Source organism: Sinohyriopsis cumingii, chromosome 15 (genome assembly GCF_028554795.1).
Source record: "Sinohyriopsis cumingii isolate HCF-2022 chromosome 15, ASM2855479v2, whole genome shotgun sequence".
Classification (NCBI taxonomy): domain Eukaryota; kingdom Metazoa; phylum Mollusca; class Bivalvia; order Unionida; family Unionidae; genus Sinohyriopsis; species Sinohyriopsis cumingii.
In genome coordinates this window covers 7,827,172-7,848,194 of record NC_142975.1, presented here as the reverse complement: position 1 = coordinate 7,848,194, position 21,023 = coordinate 7,827,172, and the positions used below count along the sequence as shown (strand labels likewise).

Here is a 21,023-nt window from a genome sequence, read left to right as displayed (position 1 = left end):
TATATTTGTAAGGATATGATCAAATTTTCATTACTGACACAAAAATACTTATAATATGTACAAAATGTAAAACATATTTGCCTTTATGCCTAACACCCACTGGTTACTCCATCAAGTTGTTCCCCCGTAATTCTCGAAGAGGTGGAATTGCTGTAATCATAAAGAACTCCATGATTAAACATCTTAACTACACCACAACATGCAGTTTAGACCACACATCGTTTGAACTAGTCCAAACCACACTCACACTGGAGGAAAGGTCAGTCCATTTTTCTGCCTATACCACCCTCCTTCTAGTAGAAAAAACAAGCTGACTGACTGTATGGATTTCGTACATACAATCCTGATGAAGAGTGCACCAAAGTCATGTAAACTTGATCCAATTCTAACATCATTGCTGCTTGAGTGCTTAGATCCAGTATTGCCTTCACTAACTGATGTTATTAATACCTCTCTCTCATCCGGGGAATTCCAATCATTTGTCAAAACTGCCATTGTAAAGCCTCTGCTGAAGAAACCAACACTAAACCATAATGATTTAAAGAACTACTGTCCAGTTTCTAATCTCCCATTCATGTCTTCAAACAGTTTTTTAGCAATGTACAATATGCATATCACCCTTGCCACAAAACTGAAACTACTCTTCTAAAAGTAGTTAATGACATTCTCGCTGCGTTGGATAGTGGAAAGATTACAGTCCTCACCCTCCTTGATTTGTCTGCAGCATTTGACACAATAGAACATGATATATTACTTCACCGTCTCCAGCATGTATTTGGCATTCATGATACAGCCTTACTGTGGTTCAACTCCTACTTGGTCAACAGGACACAAATTGTATCTGCAAATGGAATACACCTGTTCTCTTCATTCTGTACACACATTTGCTCTCAAGTGTCATAGATCATCATCCAGTGTCTCACCACTTGTATGCTGATGACACCCAAATATACAAATCTAGCCACCCAACTGAAGTTGATGCTACCATCCAAGGTGTAGAGAGGTGCAATTCTGATATGAAATCATGGATCACATGTAACAAGCTGCAGATGAATGATGATAAAACTGAGGCCATTCTGATCACAACACAAAGACTTTCCCATTCACATTCTTTACCTCAAACAATAAATACACTGGTCAACAGTGAAATCATTACTGACTTGAAAAGGCCCTAATCTGTAGTATTTTGGTGTGCCGAACATGAATATAACCGTGAAAAATTTGTATTGGCTCTCGTTTTGAAGATATTCATATACCTCATTTTCTATGTTTCACTGTGTAAATTTCTCCAGTAGGACTGCAGCAACATCCGGAATAATGATGTAACATTGCATAATACCATCATGCTCACATCATCCACAGTTGATTGCATCATTTTCTGATGCAATGCAATACTAATGCCATGCGGCTGCTGAAGTAAGTTGACGTCAGCAGTGTACTATACATGTGTAGGCCTATTATACTAATGCCAGGCGGCTGCTGAAGCTGACGTAAGCAGTGTACTATATAAAGCCCAATCAGATAGGTTCAGCATTTAAAATATTTTAGACGTTGTGCGAGACAGTTCAAGCTACTGTTACATAAAACTTATTATTTTATCCATTTACGTACAATAAAGAACAGTAATGCCTCGAAAGTGTGTTAATACCGCGGACAATTTTTGCTATATTTGTGGGGAAGTGACATTTGCCAACCAGAAGAAAAGTATCAATTCTCAAGTGAAGAAGGCATATCATCTTTACTTCGGATGCAAGGTTGGTGACCAAGACAAGCCTTGGGCTCCGCATATATGCTGTGCTACATGTACAACACAGCTTTCACAGTGGTTGAATTGCAAAAGGTCATCAATGCCGTTTGCAGTCCCAATGGTGTGGAGAGAGCCAAGCAACCACCTAAATGACTGTTACTTCTGCTTGGTTCCTCCTCTTTCCGGCGGAATAACGAAGCGAAAGAAGTCGAGAATAGTCTACCCAAACATTCCGTCTGCATTGAGACCAGTTCCACATGGTGAGGGACTTCCTATTCCAGAACCTCCAGCAGAATATTCTCTTGATTCATCTGACGAAGACAAAGGTGAGTCGACCTGTCACAATTACTGCATATCGAAAGCGCCACCAGCAATTGGAGCCTTTCTTCAGAAAGGAAAGTAATCTGATATTCTGTTCCGATATTGAGGGCCTCATGAATGCTTTAAAAATCACTCATGACCCACAAGAATGGAGACTATTTGTGGACTCTTCGAAACTGAGTCTCAAGGCTGTGCTTTTGCACAATGGAAACATTCTTCCATTTATTGCAGTAGCGTATGCTGTCCACATGAAAGAGACATACGATAACTTAAGGCAGCTACTGAATTCCATTGAGTATAACAAGTACAGCTGGCACCTCTGTGGTGATTTGAAGGTAGTTGCCCTTTTAATGGGACTGCAGCAAGGATATACAAAATACATGTGTTTCTTATGCGAGTGGGATAGCCGAGCAAGGGAAATGCACTACATGAGGAAGGAATGGACTCACAGGCAGAATGTAGCCATTGGAGAGAAGAATATCCAACACCCAGCTCTGGTTGAGGCTCAGAAAATCTTGCTACCACCCCTTCACATCAAACTAGGTTTGATGAAGAACTTCGTGAAAGCCATTGACCGGACTTTGCCAGCATTCCGATACCTGCATGAAAAATTCCCTCGACTCAGCGAAGCAAAGATTAAAGTGGGAGTTTTTGTGGGTCCTCAGATTCGAGAGCTTTTCAAAGATGACCGGTTCAACAACTTGCTGGAAGGTGACGCGAAACAAGCATGGAATGCTTTTCGCCTAGTTTCTACAAACTTCCTCGGAAATGTTAGGGCAGAAAACTATAAGGAACTAGTAGAAGACATGTTGATGAAGTATAAGAAACTTGGCTGCAATATGTCTCTAAAGATTCACTTCCTTCATTCCCGTTTGGATTTCTTTCCTAGCAACTGTGGTATTGTTAGTGATGAACACGGCGAACGTTTTCATCAAGATATCGCAATAATGGAACAAAGATACCAGGGAAAATGGTCCACTACAATGCTGGCTGACTACTGCTGGACACTCCTCAGAGATGCTCCCGAACAGCTGTACAAGAGACAGGCGAAGAAATCTAAGATGTAGTCAATGACTTGATTTTTTATAGGTAGGCTATTACAGTTGACCTTTTACTATTGGAATGCATTTCGTTATGTAAACATTAATTTCTTGCAGATTACAAAAAAACTAGAGCCAATTTTGCAATTTGACTGTCATATTCGTGTTCAGCACATAAAAATTGATAAGAATTGACTAATTTTATTTCAGTAACATGACTTTTGTAAAAATTTGTTGTCCAGTGATATCAGCAACACCAACATTAAATGCACACAGTCAGTACAAAACCTAGGTGTTACTCTGGACAGTACTCTCACAATGCACGAACATGTCATGAACATATGCAAGGCTGCATATCTTGAGTTCAGACGCATCAGCTCAATTCACAAATATCTTTTAGTTGATGCCACTAAAACACTTGTTATTTCCAGTAGCTGTTTCGATGTCACTATCAATCTCATCTGATTAAAATCAAGAAAATTCTTCATCAGAATCTGTCAAGTAAAAGTTCTCTCCCATTGGCTGATTCTCATCAATTTGCATCATTTTCAGATGTATATATTTTCACTATTTCTGCTGCCATCGAAGTTAAAAAGAATTCCCTCCATTCAGAAATGTTCACTCAATCTATGTAAGCTACAATTTTATTGGTTAAACTGCCTATATAATCAGGAAATGACTTCAAATCAACCAATGGTTTGCAACGATTTAATTCGTTGTGCGGGATACAGGCCTAGACAAATACTGCCTCTCAAACTCGGTGCTCGGGATACAAGCTATGTAAACTCAGCCACGTTAGCGAGGCACGTGGGAAATCAGGGAGGTAAAGTATGACGAGTATTGTCATAGCCAGGTTGTTATAATCAATATATAATGTTTGCTTCCTGCTCCACTGTGTATTAAGCACCAGAGACATGTAGGACCATATTAGGCAACATGCTAAAATGGTTCGTGGTCAAACTGATGCCAAAGCAAGCATTAATTTTACATTTTGGAAAAATGAATGTATGCTATGCTGGATCTATATACTTTGAGAAGTTCTTCCAATGATTTGCTGCATATATATCTGGACATTTCAGCACTTGCTGCAAAAAGAATGGAAGAGCTTGATATCCCAGCTCACATTTTCCACAGTTATCTCACTCATATACACACCTGTTGTATTGCTCTTAGTTTTCCTGGTACTAGTGACAATCTATGATGAATTCCCACCTTTGAGCTTTGATCAGCAATACAGAGAAATTAATCAGTTAGTAACTGGAGTTCCTAGAACCAAAAAGAATATGATTCCAGTCTGATGCCATAGTTACTTTTGTTATTTGGAATATGGTCCTTGACATTTCATTGGATTGGTGATATCATCATGTCTTTGGGTGATTTTCATCATTTACAGTGACTTTTCACCCCATGCCTTGCACCTGTTTCCTAGTGTTTATATATCTGATTGTTAATTTTAAGGGTTTTAGCACACTTGATTATTATCCTTTTATAGTAACTGAGCTTTAGGGTAAGTATTACCAACTCCAAATTTATCCTGGTTTTGTTGGGTTTTGAATTTCCTTTCAGCCTTCAGTAATTGCCACAAGTTTGGCAAATGTGGTCAATTTAGAAAGCTGTTGTGTCACTCACCCCACCTGCATGGCTTGCATTATGTGCTTGCAAGGATGGATGTCCTTTGAATACACTACCCACTGATCAGACTTGGCATAAAGATAATACCTCTTAATTTTAAGAAACCCAAGCTTCAAAGAGAAAGGGATCAGTGACACTTCCTGGTCCGGGGAAGTCACAAATTATGTTTGACCACCCTCCATCATCTCTCTGCAAGGGAAGCACAGTCATCTTCTCTCTTGGGTAGACCATAGACCTGCTGTGGGGTTTGGTAGGGTTGGTGTGGGGGGTTCCCAATATATTACTTAAATTACTATGGAAGTCCAAACCAGGATTGATGTTGTAGGAAGTGAAATTAGTGATGGAGAGAAGTAAAGCTCCAAGCCCCCAGCCAGCAATGCCAGCAGTTAAATTATTGAGAACACAAAGGTTAAATTCAAAAGAGCAACAATTTAATACAATTCAATATTTAAATGATAATTTCCCAATCACTCTTCTCCCACTCGACCAAGTGATTAGCCTATTGCATCCTGTGATTTATAGTGTGAGATCGCTTTTCCACCTGTCCTTCTTTCTACTCATCTGTATCTCTCCTATCCCAGGGGCCCCGATTGGCTGAGTGGTCTAAAACACTCTCCGTAATGGATCACTGCCATCTCACCTCTGTCTGCGTGGGTTTGAGTCTCGGATTTGGCCAATGTGGGTATGTGAGAAAGCCTGCCAGTAACTTCTCATGGGTTGGTGGTTCTTTCCGGATTTTTTCCGGGTTCTTCCTCAACCATTAATACTGGCTGCCATGTATAGTCTATCGTGTGCTGAAAAATTCTATACCCTACAACAACAACAACTCTCCTATCCCAGTCCGATTCCTTCTCTCCTTCCGACTTCCCTTATAACTCCTTCTCCTTGACTGCTCTTCTCCAATTTCTTCTCCTTGTCTCCTTTTCCATGGATGAGTTTCAATATATTTATGGTTTGGTGGATTGGGCATCTCTTCCCACTTCATTACTGAGTAAAATGGAGGGCTTCGCCCAAACCAAAATTGCAAGCTTGTTTTAAAGCTTGCAGCAAGCTTGCCACAAGCTTATTTATAAAGCTTGCGGCAAGCTTGTATTTGGAACATTGCAGTAAGCTTGCGCAAGCTTATTTAACAAAAGTGTCATAAGCATGCACAAGCTTGCGAAAGCTTAAGCTTGCACAAGCTTACGCAAGCATGCGCAAGCTTGTTATTTATTTACTTAGTACAATAAGTGTACACAAGGTTGTGCAAGCTTGTTACTAGCTTGTTGCAAGCTTGTTACTAGCTTGTTGCAAGCTTGCAGAGATTTCTTGCTACAAGCATCTGGGCTTTCAAAAATCAGACATGATTGTGTTTTCCCCCTTTCAAAAAAAAACCTGAAAATGTGAAGGAGGGGGTCTGGGAGTCCGAAGGCCCCTGTCCAAAAATGCATTTTAGACTCAACTGCTCCTGGTGGACCAAATTATCATAATATATTGCAAAGTTTTACTTCATTCCAATGACGTAATCTGCATATTTAATGATTAAATAATGTAATCTTATAGTTGCAATGCAGTGGAAAACAAATCTGCTCTGCCAAAACATTAAGTTTAATTCCATTGTTCAAGTTTATTCATTCACTGCAAGCTTACCCAAGGCTGCAGAAGCTTTATGTGTTCCCCTAGCTGCAAGTGTCACGCCCCTATGAAATGATCATGAATAATGAATGAACTGGCATGAACTGTTCATGAATTATTCTAGATTGTGCATGAACTGAAAACAGTCCACAAATTGGATCATCATCATTCATGAACAAGTGCATGAACATATTCATGAACTATGATGAACAAAGTTTCTCAATGATTCATGACTTCATGAACAGTGCCTATAAAACAAAATATGATTACCTGACAAGTCACAAATACCTATTCATCCTGAATCATACAATAACCTTAGATGGGGGATGGGATTAATACAGTATAAAATGCAACATATTATCTTAAAAACTGTATTTGATTTCAGATAAATTTAAACTGACAAGTGATATTCTTTTTTTTACCGTTAGCAACACTTTTTATATGTTCTGTAATTTATTTTTGAAAAATGTTCAAGAGATATTGGGGCAGTTGCCTGCAATCAACTGTTGAAGCATATTTCATCGTCATGGGGCTGTCTTTCAGCTGGGGTTTCTCCTGACCAATCTTCTTCCAGAGACTGACCTGTCTAATAACTCTTTTGTGAAGATGTTGAGGGTCTGTAATTTAATCAAATCCTGTCCATTGTCACTACTGAATGTCTCCTTCTGCAACTTAAGCTGTTCCATCCGATTACTGTTTGGATCTTTAACATTGTTGCAGCAGTCACAATTTAATGTCTCTTCCATCTTGAATCCTCCCGTTTTCAAATTTTCCTCCTTAACCTACAAACTTCAACAATTTTACTTTTCTGCTGTCTGGTCTGAAAAAAGGTAAAGTTAGTTAATTACAGATAATCTCTGATCAAGATTGTTTTTAGCTTTTAATTAGCACATTATCATTGTACCCCACTTTACTTACTGGAATAATATGATCCAACTCAAAAATGATTTAATCCCTTACACATAATACTGAGCATTTATATTATTGCAGAATTTTGTCACTGTTTTATATTAATTGAATCTGTCTAGCCATAGGTATAGTCACAGGAGACGGATGTTTTATTCAGTAAAATATGACAATTTTTTGACAACATCGTTACACTAAATAACCGTATATATTACAGATAACGGTTATTTCATGCTTTCAAATATTTTCGCCATTTTTTATTGATAAAACGCTAGACTTGTGTGGTATAGGCCCTTAGTATGTCACTAATGCATCCACTCCGACTCCGCATGTTGCGTATAGCTGCTTTTGGTTTCATCACGTTGTTATTTGCACTTTGATTGTTAACAGTTTCACGCATTAACTATTTTCTTAAGTTTTTTTTTTTAAATTACCAAATTACATCAGATTATAGAAATAGTGATGTCATGTAAAAGAAAACGATCTCGAACATCTCAACTCCTATCGATATCGTACCACGTCTGGTATCGAGAACTGGGGGTTGGGGGTGATAATGTTTAGTGATTTTCAAAACTTCGATGAGCAAGTTTAAATTAGGTCTGAACAAAATCGTGTCATTAGCTTGGTTATAAATAATATGATGACATATATAAACCAATAAAATATCCATATAACTTCTACTGAAATAATCACGAATGTCCAAGAAAAAGATACTCACCGTAATTTTGGTCATCCAGGCTTGGTACGCTTTTCCGCCTAATTTTGCTCTCACCAAATCATTTCCTTCATATTCTTCAAAATCGCTTCTCTGCACTTCTACTTACTTTAAAAAAATGATATTGAAAATATTCTCATCTGTCCATTCCATGGAGTCCACGGTTTTTGTTCGAGGTTTTTGCCTAACCATCTGCATGATCTTTGGTTTCTGAGGCAGCTTAACTGTTGAAATCGCGCGTATATTAACCAATCATATCACGTCTTTTTTCAAAGTCATCCAATCAGAATAATCGTTGTTAATATATTTCGGTTTTTACTGCAAATTGGCAACCAGTGGCTAAGTCAATAGAATATGCAGTTTATAACAGTAATGGAGAGTAGAAAAAAAACGTTAGGACAAAGTCATTGAAAGCTATTTAAAGCAAATACATTTTGTTGATGCTGGCCAGAAAATATTTTACCATATTAATCCAGAAATACTCAGGTCAAGTACACAAGTATTGAATTAAAGATCTGTATGAACATTTATACAGTATAGCATTTTAAAAAAAGAAGAAAAAATTCATCTTTATTTAAATTTCACTAATATTATGAGAAGTTTGTATGAAAAATTTTCATGAACATTTTATGAATATAATGATATAGATATTTAATATACATTTTTTAAGAAATACCATGGTATTGCATCAAAGTACTTGAATTGTTCATGAACCATTAGTTCATGACATTTCAGGAACTTCAAAGATATTATAATAGTTCATAAAAATTCATCAGTGTGTTCATGAACTTCAAGTACATGATTCATCAAAATTCTTGAAGTTCATGAACTTAGTTGAGGAACTTTCATGAAGACTTCATGATTGTTCATCAAGTCATGAATTTGTTTTCGTAGGTGCGTGACAGTGATGGTGCCTGCTACTTGGATTCATGGTCTCAAACTTTCACAAGCGATGGATATATATATATATATATATATATATATATATATATATATATATATATATGAAGAAACTTGTTGCAAGCTAGTTTAAATTTACTTACTGAAACATACAAGAAAGCTTGCGCAAGCTAGTTTTACTTTCTGAAGAAAACAAGCTTGCGCAAGCTAATTTTACTTTCTGAAGAAAACAAGTAAGCTTGCGCAAGCTAGTTTTACTTTATGAAACAAACAAGAAAGCTTATGCAAGCTAGTTTTAATTTCTGAAGCAAACAAGAAAGCTTGTACAAGCTTGCGCAAGCTTGTGCAAGCTTGCGGTTATATCCAGCTATCTTGCCTAAGCCTGCACTTGCTTGTAAGCATCCATGTTAGCTTATAAACATCAAACTAGCTTATCGCAAGCTTACCGCAAGCTTGCCACAAGCTTTCAGCAAGGATGCATTTTGGTACTCCACTAATTGGTCAAAATGCATTTTCTTTAAAAGATTTCGTATTCCAAAGAGAGAATGAATGGGATAACCTCATGAGTAGAGACAGGACATTTACACCCTTATCATGTTAAATTTAAGTCGCCTTCAACATGGCATTAGGATGGACGGGATAGTCCTGAGAGCAACAACAAGATGACAAGCTCTCAACATCTTTATATTATGATGTCTGTCCATCTGTCACCGGTTTAGTTTCTAGCTTGTCCAACATCTACAGTTACAAGACTCTGTGGATTTGCTTGCACTTGTGGTATTAGAAAGAACCCTGTAAAAAAAAGTCATGAGTTATGGTCATAATAGGACTTAAAGAAAAAAAATATGTCTGCATAATAACTCATTTTCTTCACAATCTACAGTTAGGTTAGAATGTTAGGACTATTAATAGTATGCAGGCCATTCACAGTGTACTTGTTGTAGACTCTATTGAGTTCCCAAATAGGCTGGTTGTGTTGGGTCCTTCTCATTACTTAGGGTTTCTAAATCTAAAACGGACCTCCTTCATATCCCAAACTCAGCAATAGTCAAGGAATCAAGGAGTCATCACATTAAATTGACTTGAGGCCAAAGGACCACAGCTAAACAGTCCATCCATATTCATCCATCTTTCTTGAGTCATATTTCCAGAAGGGGGCTAGGATAAGAAGTATACAGATTCCTTTGAAGGGAGGCAGTCAACTCTATGAAGTTGTACAATTCCTCACTTCCTAATATCCCAGTAAGTACCAGAGGCATTTTTTCCAGAGGCTTTGTGGGACTTAAAGGATGATGAATGAGCGCTTTGTATAGTTACTGGCTGTACTTCCAGGTTCTTCATCCTTTATCAGGTCCCCTTCCCCACCCAGTTTCATTTTACAAAATAGTCAAGTCAAGAGATGTACTACACCCTTCTTAGGAATAGTGCAGTAAGGCGGACAACAAAACATTCAGTCCTGAATTTTATTCCTGAATCCTTCTAATTTCAAAAATGCAAGAAAGGTTGGAATTATAGTTGTTCCTCTTTACCTGTTCAACAAACACCTTCCAGAGGAGCTATTCAAGATCAACATGTGAGCTTCACTCAGGAGTGCAATAAGGTCAGACAACAGAGCTATCAGCATTGACCTCCAGAAATGCCTACCTTCACATTGTAATTCTCATGTTCCATGTACAGTTCTGGTGTGATTTTGTCTAGTTCTGAAGGCCTTTCAGTTTCGGGCACTTCCTATTCCTGATCTGTTGTTAGATGCCCCTGGAAATTATCACCGAGGAAGAATATAACTATCACAGAAAACAGGATCCTTCTTGCACAACAATCAACAAATTTACTATCATCGTATCTGGTTTTATCTGACATTAGATTAGTTTTCAAGCAGAGGTGTGCAGTGCACTGCCCAGGCCAGAAAGCAGTTTTATAATTTCTAAGGTTTCCATATTTTTGGTACAGTACTTGTAGGAAATGAATTGATTTATCAAAGTATATAGAACAATCCTCTTCAATATTTATAAGTTCTCTATGGGTTCATTTATAGTGTTGGACTGCCATCTTTCAAAATTGATAAATTACTTTGAGTGTCCAAGACAGTTAGTGTGTAACTCTTTAATGCAGATATGGAGTATTTCTTGTGTTCTTTGGTCATTTTCTAATTTTGCTTATGAACTGTTGACTCTTAACCTTAAGATTGTTTACTCTTCAAAGCATCAGGAGTGGAAATGCCTTGTCACTGGAAAAGGGATGAGCGAGTGTTCAACAGTAAAAGTGATTTGGTTAACTTTCTATTCTTTGTCAGACTGGGTTTCTAGCCAAGTATCAGTTATGTTTGTGTTCCCCTGATCCAGTTAAAATCCTCCGTCACAGTAAAAATCCTCAGTCACAGTTAAAATCCTCAGTCACAGTTAAAATCCTCAGTCACAGTTAAAACTGTGATGGGGATGAACACGATAGACTTCTTTGCCTGATTATGTAATTTCCATTGGTAAAAATAAAAAATGGAAAAGAAAGTGTCAAGCCTGTCTTTTTCTACTTTCCAAAGGTACTTCTCATATTTGGACAGTAGCCATCTTGAGCTCGGTTCTTTTATAAAAAGAGTTTATCAATCTCTCACTGAGAGAGGTCTGTCTTTTAAGCAAAGTCCATGATGTTAGACATATTGATGAATCTTGGACATTTCTTAATGATTATTCTGTTGATGATGTCATGACAGCTACATTTGGGCTGTCTCACTCCAGCTTTTCTTCATTCTCCTTTTGGTTAGTGATCATTATTTGTACATTATGCCCAACTGTGTCAGTCGATCAAGTTGACAATCCATCCTTCAGTCTGCAGCAGTACCCTACTGACAGCAAATGGTAAGTTCATTTTGATAGGTCATTACCGTCACACTGGACTGGTAGAATCAGCAATGCAGTAATAGCAGGTAATATATTAAACTACTTTGCAAATGTATTTTTACTTTGTTGGTAAAACTTATACAGATTTGCTCCCAACTTGCATGTCTCCTTAGTCTTTGGTCACTGATTCATGTACTGGACTTGTGAATGCAGAGGTGTAAGTTTGAATCCTTCCATAATAACAGCCAGGATAAGCTATCAAGCTTAATCAAAACTAATGGAAGGAAGATATTCAGAATAAATGAAGCTGCAGCTAAGGCATGAGACTAGGGACCAAGTTGCTTATCATTCTAGGACATACAACTGCTTGGTGTTCCAGTTACTAATTGGTTGAGGGAAATGACCTTGAACTGGAGGCTTGTGTCATGAAAGTGCTAGCAACGTAATACTATAAGGTATTTGTCATGCAATTAAAATCAGTTTTACCTCCCCAAAAATACATTTTTCACCAAATAGCACAACATTAAAATCCATGAATATGAATGCACAGTATGATGTCTTTTTTCCAGGAATTACTGCAGTTTACCTTGGATCAGAAGTTCACAAGGAAATGCCAGGACACATATTTGTTTTGCCGTGAAAGCTATAAGTTAAGATACCGCATAGATTTCAATAGCATGGAGCAGATAAATATGGTAACAAAAAAAGTGCGGAAACTCTTGCGACGTCCCTTGTTTGTGTCAGCAGAGGATGTGGTGAATAAACAGTAGTAAGTTTGTTTTTAAAAAAATTGTATCCTATATCAAAGAGAGAAGGACTGATAATATTATATCAAAAAAAACTCTTTGGATGGCTCTCACTTTAGATAAAGAACAAGTTAAAATGTTTTGGTATCAGATATCAATGGTCATGGTCACTGTCACTGAAATGAGATAGATTGTTTTTGCAAAATTGCTTTATTTCCTTACCAAAGATTAAGGATGGATTGCACTTAAGGTATAGAAGATGTCACTTAATTTTGAGATCAAAGGTAGAGGTCATTCAAGTTTTTAAGGTAAACATGAATTTTGCAGAATATAACTTTATTGCCAAGCAAGTTACTAGAACAGACTTCGTGGAAGGCTTCCACTTCCAGAATAAAAAAGCAATTGCTTGCTTGTTTTTTGAAGGTAATTGTACTATTATGTAACAGTACTTGTAACATTCAGTTTCTTAGTTCCCAAACATGTGTAGTAACATTACTCTGTTTCCAGGCACTGATTTTGTGATCCCTAAAACCTGATGTATTAACAACTACATAGCCATCTCCCAAACCCATTTAGTAACATTACCCTATTTCCAGGTACTGGTATTGTGATCCCCAAAACCTGATATATTAACAAATACTACATAACTATCCCACTATCCACCAAACCCATGAAGTAACATTTCTTTATTTCCAGCTGGTAATGGTTTTGTTATCTCCAAAACCTGATGTAGTAATAATACTACATAGCTATCCTCCAAAACCATGTACATATAGTAACATTACCCTGTTTTCAGGTACTCAGATACAAGACCTGATGTATATAATGTAGCTCAGGAGTTGGCAACCTGTTTTACATAGTGTGCCACGTTTTCCGGACTAATTATAAAATGAATGAGCACATGACACCAGTAAGAGAGTAACACTGTTAAAATCAACAATTTTGGTTGCCACACAAAACCTCTTGATGTGCCACCTTGTGGCAACGCATGCCATAGTTTGCCAACCCCTGATGTAGTTTATCCCTCAGACACATATAACATTACCCTATTTTCTGGCACTCACATACTATGTACTAACATATTATAATTTACCCTATTTCCAAGTGACAGTGGATCAACACTGATTTGTGTGTGTGCAAAGCCTGACATAGTAATAATACTACATTGTTAATCCCTAAACACATGTTGTAACATTTCCCTATCTCCATGGCAACAGTCTAACTTTTTTTGTCATTTATAAAGTCTGATTATTAACTGTTTCTCACTGGCTCTAGAAAATGTACTGTTGTCCTTCTTATATCACGTTAACTTTGTATTTAATATTAAATATCACTAATACTTGCAAATGCCTTCTTCATAGTAATATTACCATTCTAGTAGCTGAAGTGGTTAAGAGCATCGATCAGATGCAGGAGTTCGCGTGTTCAAACCCCAGCCGAGTCATACCGTGAGAATTATAAAAATGGTACGAATATCTCCCTCACTTGGTGCTCAGCATTAAGAAGTTAGTGTTAGAACTGGTCGGCCTGGTGTCAGAATAGTGGTCTGTTATGAGTATTGTTAATTCATGGGTTAATGGGGGATAGTGGGATAGCTAATTTTGCCTCTAAGCTGTGCACATGTGCACCTGCACACAGTTCACAAAACCAATGCACACAAGAAAACAAAGAGCACACACAAAATTAAATTTTGTTTCAATTTTTTTGTGTTTACTGTGTAGCTACTTAGCATAAATTGGTGTACTAATCCATACAAATATCAAATGCTCCACAAAATGAGGCATTTCCATGTAATTTTCGTCATGTTTTATGTGATTAATAAGCATTCAACACTGCCCAATTTCTGGTGACCGTGGAGTGTGCACTATGCACAAATTATTTATTCTGCTTCTGAAATGTTGCACATGAGAACTTTTCTGTACACACAGCTCCCAAAATATTAAAGGGAACGTTCAGGATAGCTATGTAGTATTATTACTATGTCAGGTTTTGGAGATCACAAATCAGTGCCTTGAAATAGGATAATTTTACTAGATATGTTTGGGAATTAACCTGATGTAGTATTGTTACAAGTCAATTTCCATTAAAAAGGACCAGCAAGCAATTGGTTTCTTATTATGGAAGCAACCAAATCTAATACAAAAATAAAAAGATTCAGATATGAAAAGGTCAAATGTCACATTGATTTAAAAATGAATAATAAAGTAATGGTTTATAAGCATTAAATTTAGTGCATTAAGAGTCTATATATGTGACTTTTAAACAGATTGTAGGCCTATAATGTGCTGTTTATGGTAATTTTCACTCTTTCTATAGAGGTACCCCTAGACATTCTCGGCACTGTGGAATAGCAATTTAGTTAAACATGGAACAAAATAAGATAACTGACTTAAGAACTGATTATTAGTTTTGACTGTCAAACAAAATAGGTGATAAATAGAAATAAATGAATTCAGCAAATTTTAGATGTATAGCTTTCAGATTAAAACGTGGTTGGGTTCAAAAAGTGTAAGGTGAAGGTGTTCAGTGCATGCGCAGGTGCTAATAGATCAGTCCAAAAACATCAAGCCATACATATGTCATGTATGGATAGTTTTATATCTATATAGTCAATGTAGAGAGTATTTCTTCTTAATTTATTCATAGTCATAGTCGTGATAGTCCAAGCCCCAGGGATTGCTTTTTTGCATAGTAATATTCTCTGGCTACATGTCAAATGCTAGGTTATTGGTGTATTAGAGTACAAATTCTGGGCATGGATCCAAAGAAAATATTTTGATACTCAGCGTTCCCTTGTTATAATGCTGCAGTAGATGGGGTCCATAACTGCCAAACATGTTATGCACAGAATAGCATTATACTGAGCACTGAGATAAATACAGAGCTGTGATTGAGACTAGCATAGTATCAAAACAACATTTTTTTTTATAGATTTAGCGTAATAGATATTGCACATTAAGCAGATTACATCAAAGGTGGAGATCTTTGCAATGGCACCTGTTGCTGTTGGTAAAAACTCTGCATTTGTAACTAGCCAGCTGGTCATATGCATAGTATATGCAGTGGTCTTATGCATAGTATATACAATGGTCGTATGCATAGTATATACAATGTACTGGTCATATGCATATTATATGCAATTGTCATATGCATAGTACAGTGCAACTCAGCTATAACGTAGTCGTTGCATGGCTCCCAAAATTTTTTTTATTCATTCGCACATGAAAAAATACTTTTTTGTTCAAAGTACATGAAATAGTGTATAAAAATTTATTATCACTATGGAGAAGAGATTGCTTATGAATTCAAATTTAATATGATACTGTCGTGGTTCCAGAATTTTTAAATACATGTATGTGTATTTTTCTTCTACTGGGAAAGAACTTTTGTTTTAAGTAGAAGAAATAGTGTATAAAAAGTTTGTTATCATAATGGGGAAGAGTTCACATCTGAATTTTAATATAATACGATCGTGGCTTCAGAAATTTAACAATATCACCAGTGTTCTTGAAGTGTTACACCAAAATAAACATTGTTACTTATTACTGATCCATGAGTAAAGCCAGTAAGTCGTTTTTGTGATTGTTTTCAATTAATTCTGTATACGATCATTGCTCAAACAATAGCTAACATGAGTTTCTTCTTTAACTGCATATACAATCAAGGAGCAGACAATGCAGTGGTTGATAAAAGATTCTCACAATTTAATAAACATCAAAAAAAAAAAAAAAAAAAGCCACCAAGATGTTTGTTGGGCTTGGTGGTGTTATTAGATGCAATCAGTTGACCAGTACATAATGTCCGCTTTATTAGCTGGAAATTGAAAGGGTATGAAATTGTAAATGCGTTCAAATGTAAAAAAAAATTGTAAAAGTGACTCATGACCACTGCACTTCTCAGGCTTTCATGTGTATGTATAAAAAAAAATGAATATATATAGAACAAGATGGCCACTATCACTTAACTTTCTTGATGCAGCTGTTCTATTGTTTGTGCCATTTTCACGATATTTGTGCTTGTTGCCTGTCTTCGTCTACGTTTTTGTGTTCATTATAATAATAATAATAATAATAATAATAATATTGACCTTATTTAAAGAGGGTAACACAATTAGCTGAAAACTAAACTACCTTCAGGCCCTGACATACAAAGGAATTTATTTATTTTAGCTGCATCTCTGAAGCCACTGGATATATTGGGTTTGGAAGAAGGAAATAGAGTGGGCATTTCTAATGTCAACTGGAATACTATTCCAGAGCTTAGTTCCAGAGTATTGGAAACTTTTTTTAAATAACTCCTTATATGGTTTGGGAATTTTATAATGTTTGGAAGACATGGATCGCAGGTGGGGAGTATTACCAGGTAGCCTTTACTGGAATAGTAATTGTAAATATTCATGAGCATGATTATGAGATATCCTGTACATTAATTTGGCTTTTCTCAAACAGAGTCGGTCTTTAATAGGTAATATTTTTTACCTACCAGCTAAATTTTCTTTGCTTTCTTATGTATTGGCTCGTATGTGTTTCTTCATCTCCTTGTTTTGGAAACGAGAACAATTAGACTTCTTCTTGGCTGTCTTGTTCCCCTGCTACAACTTCCATTTGAACAACGTTTTCAATTGCCGTTTTCATGATATTTGTGCTTGTTGCCTGCTTTCATTTACGTTATTGTGTTCATTATGCACTGGCTGTTCAATTCGTATGTGTTTCACCTTGTGTTTTTCAATGAGAACAATTAGACTTTTTCTCAGCTGTCTTGCTCCACTGTTTTTGAACAAACCTCCATCACGTGATACTCGCCGGTCAACCCGTGTATGCTACGATGGACCCTCATTAATTGCTTTAAATGATCACTCCTTGGTTCTCCACACTACCTTGTGCTCTAGACTAAACGAACTGGGACTACATTCATCATTACCTAAATGTAAACAGAAGCGAAAAAGAAACATTTCTCAGCTGGCCGGTGTAGAACAGGAAGAAGAATTCCAGTTATCTCCCTTATGCCCTTTCCGGCTAGACAATTTAAAAATTCCACCATTAATTTAGATAACCTAATTTAAATCCCTATTAATTTGTCAACCTTCATGTCAACTATCCAATAGATACCTCTGTGTATTGCATTATACAATGCCCAGTCAGTGGGACCACCGAAAAAGCACACAGAAATAGTTAACTTTATCAATGACCAGAATATTGACATCTTTTTCCTGACAGAAACATGGCTAAAAAAATCAGGTGATGAGCCCAAGTGTGCAGATCTAACACCCACTGGTTACTACATCAAGTTGTTCCCCCGTTGCTCTCGTGGAGGTGGAATTGCTATCATCACAAATAAGTCCATGATCAAATGTGTTAACTATACCACAACATTCAATTTCGACCACACATTGTTTGAACTAGTCCAAACCACACTCACACTGGAGCAGAGGTCAGTCCATTTTTGCTGCCTATACCGCCCTCCTCCTGGTAGAAAAAACACGCTTACTGACTCTCTCTTTTTGGAGCAGTTTCCAAATCTCCTGGAGTATGGAAATTCGATTGGTGGCAACCTGATTATTTTTGGAGATTTCAGTGTTCAATCTGACTGTCCCAGAAACCCAAATATATCAAAACTCCTAGAGTTCATTAATGTTTTCAACCTCAAACAGTCAGTTAACCAACCCACCCATAAACATGATCACATTTTAGACTGGATTCTACATAGACCTGATTATAGCATTCTACGGTCCTCAATGGTATTCCATGACCTTGCATCAGATCACCTCTGCATTATATGCTATCTTGACGTATCAGTCCCTAACCTTCCACCTTTATCTGCTACTAAGAGAAACCTCCATATGATAAATAGAACCAAACTAATGCATGACATCCAAGCTAACTTAACAACTTGCTTGCCTCCTATCGCATAACAACTCAATAACTGCCTGCATTCATTGCTCAACAAACATGCCCCAGCCACCAAGTGCAGAATGTTAATTCAAAAGTGTTCTCCATGGTATAGCAGCATTAGGGACTCACCAGCTTTGCACTGCTAAAAGAGACCATCGTAAAGCTGAAAGGCTTTGGCTTTCCACCAGACTCACTATTCATAAGCAAATCTATGAAGTCGCTAAGAAGAATATCACAAATACAGTCCATGCAGCAAAATCAGCCCACTACACTACTAAGATCATGGAAAGTTCCAGCTGCAAAGAGCTCTTCGAGATTACTAACAAATTAGGAACAAATCTACACTACTTCCAGCTTCCTTCACTCCAGTTGGCCTTCCAGACATGTTTGCAAATTTCTTTGACAGAGTACAAACCATTAGAGGTGATCTTGACACCACAATTTGAATTGACTCATCATCACCATACAGTTGGGATAGAGAATTTGAGTGGCAACCATTAGTAGCATTTGAACCTTTCTATATGGATTTCGTACATACAATCCTGATGAAGAGTGCATCAAAGTCATGTGAACTTGATCCAAAATCATCACTGCTGCTTGAGTGCTTAGATCCAGTATTGCCTTCACTAACTGATGTTATTAATACCTCTCTCTCATCCAGGGAATTCCCATCATTTTTTTTCAAAACTGCTATTGTAAAGCGTCTGCTGAAGAAACCAACACTTGACCATAATGATTTAAAGAACTACCACCCAGTTTCTAATCTCCCATTCATATATAAAATCTTAGAAAAGGTTGCTCTATTCCAGCTTGTATCTTATCTGAATTCAAAGAGTCTTGTTAGCAATGTACAATCTGCCTATCGCCCTTATCACAGTACTGAAACTTACTATTCTAAAAGTAGTTAATGACATTCTCTCTGCTTTGCATAGTGGAAAGATTACAGTCCTCACCATCCTTGATTTGTCTGCAGCATTTGACACAATAGACCATGATATATTGCTTCACAGTCTCCAGCATGTATTTGGCATTCATAATACAGCCTTACTGTGGTTCAAGTCCTACTTGGTCAACAGGACACAATTTTTTTCTGCAAATGGAATACACTCCAGCCCAGTTGATCTATTGTTGTGGTGTTCCACAGGGTTCTGTTCTTGGACATGTTCTCTTTATTGTATACACTCAGCCCCTCTCAAGTGTCATAGATCATCATCCAGTGTCTCACCAACTGTACGCTGATGACACCCAAATATACAAATCTACCCACCCAACTGAAGTTGATGCTACCATCCAAGGTGTAGAGAGGTGCATTTCTGATGTGAAATCATGGATGACATAGAACAAGCTGCAGATGAATGATGATAAAACCAAGGCCATTCTGATTACAACACAAAGACTTTCTCATTCACATCCTTTATCTCAAACAATAAATATCAGCAACACCAACATTAAATTCACACAGTCAGTATGAAACCTAGGTGTTACTCTTGACAGGACTCTCACATTGCACCAACATGTCATGAACATATGCAAGGCTGCATCTCTTGAGCGGCAATGCATCAGTTCAATTCACAAATATCTTTCAGTTGATGCCACTAAAACACTTGTGTGTTCATTAGTACTTTCAAGACTGGACTATTGTAACTCAGTTCTGTCTGGTTCATCTCATCATCTACTCAGGAAACTTCAAAAAGTTCAAAACACAATTGCAAAAATCATACTTAGAATACCACGATCAGAGCGCATCTCCCCGCTGCTCTGTACCCTACACTGGCTATCTATTCAATCCAGAACAAGTACAAAATTTGTTCTCTGTGCTTTATGGTTCACTGATGGACTCTGGTCCAACATACCTATCCGACCTCGTCCTTGTGTACACACCAGCAAAATAATTACGCTTAATTATGTATGCAACTTTGGCATTGGAATTACATATATTATGGATTAATTGCAAGTCCCAACGGTACGATATCAGATGCCAAGTAAACGGTGTTGATACTCTGTTCGTGCTGTATATTAGACTTTAAATTCAGAAACAATGATCTGGGAAAAAAATTATTGAATATTGTAAATCTGTGAGAAATTTTCAATGGAATTACATGCATTATAGATAAACTGCATGCCACGACAGCTCGGTAGTAAACATTATTGCTATCCTATTCATCATATACATTAGACATAAATACACATATATGTGCCAATACGTTGTTCTCTGAATAAAGTAAAATACTGTAAAAACCTGCATTAACATGACCCCGATATTAACCCGATGCAATATTATGGACCCCAATTATCACGTTATAGCGGGGTTCGACTGTATATGCATAGTATATGCAAAAAGTGGTCATATCCCTACGAAATTTGCCACATGGATTGGATATTGATTCCATACATATTTTTACAGAAATATCCATATGGACAATTTTATTATTTAGCTGAACCACTCTTATGGATTACAATGTATCCACATGGTAATGTCAAAGATTCCTTACATACTCCGTATTGAAAATCCCACGAAATATGCAAATTAGTCCATGAGATCTGTAGGTTGTCCATATGAAATAAAATTAAAATTTCATATGGAATTTGGCAATAATCCATATGGTTGTTGTGGTTGTTGTTGTCGGGTTTAACGCCATTTTTTCAGCACAAGATAGGCTATATATGACGGCCAGCA

General features: G+C 37.0%; 1 protein-coding gene across 1 annotated transcript in view; it reads left to right on the top strand.

Annotated features, from left to right (window-relative positions):
• Window positions 1-21,023, top strand: part of LOC149781225 (uncharacterized) — a 96,193-nt gene that overhangs the window by 35,867 nt on the left and 39,303 nt on the right. Inside the window, exon 8 of the mRNA XM_089935308.1 lies at window positions 12,279-12,478. Coding sequence (XP_089791434.1) covers window positions 12,279-12,478 — 200 coding nt within the window. The remainder of the gene's footprint in view (window positions 1-12,278; window positions 12,479-21,023) is intronic.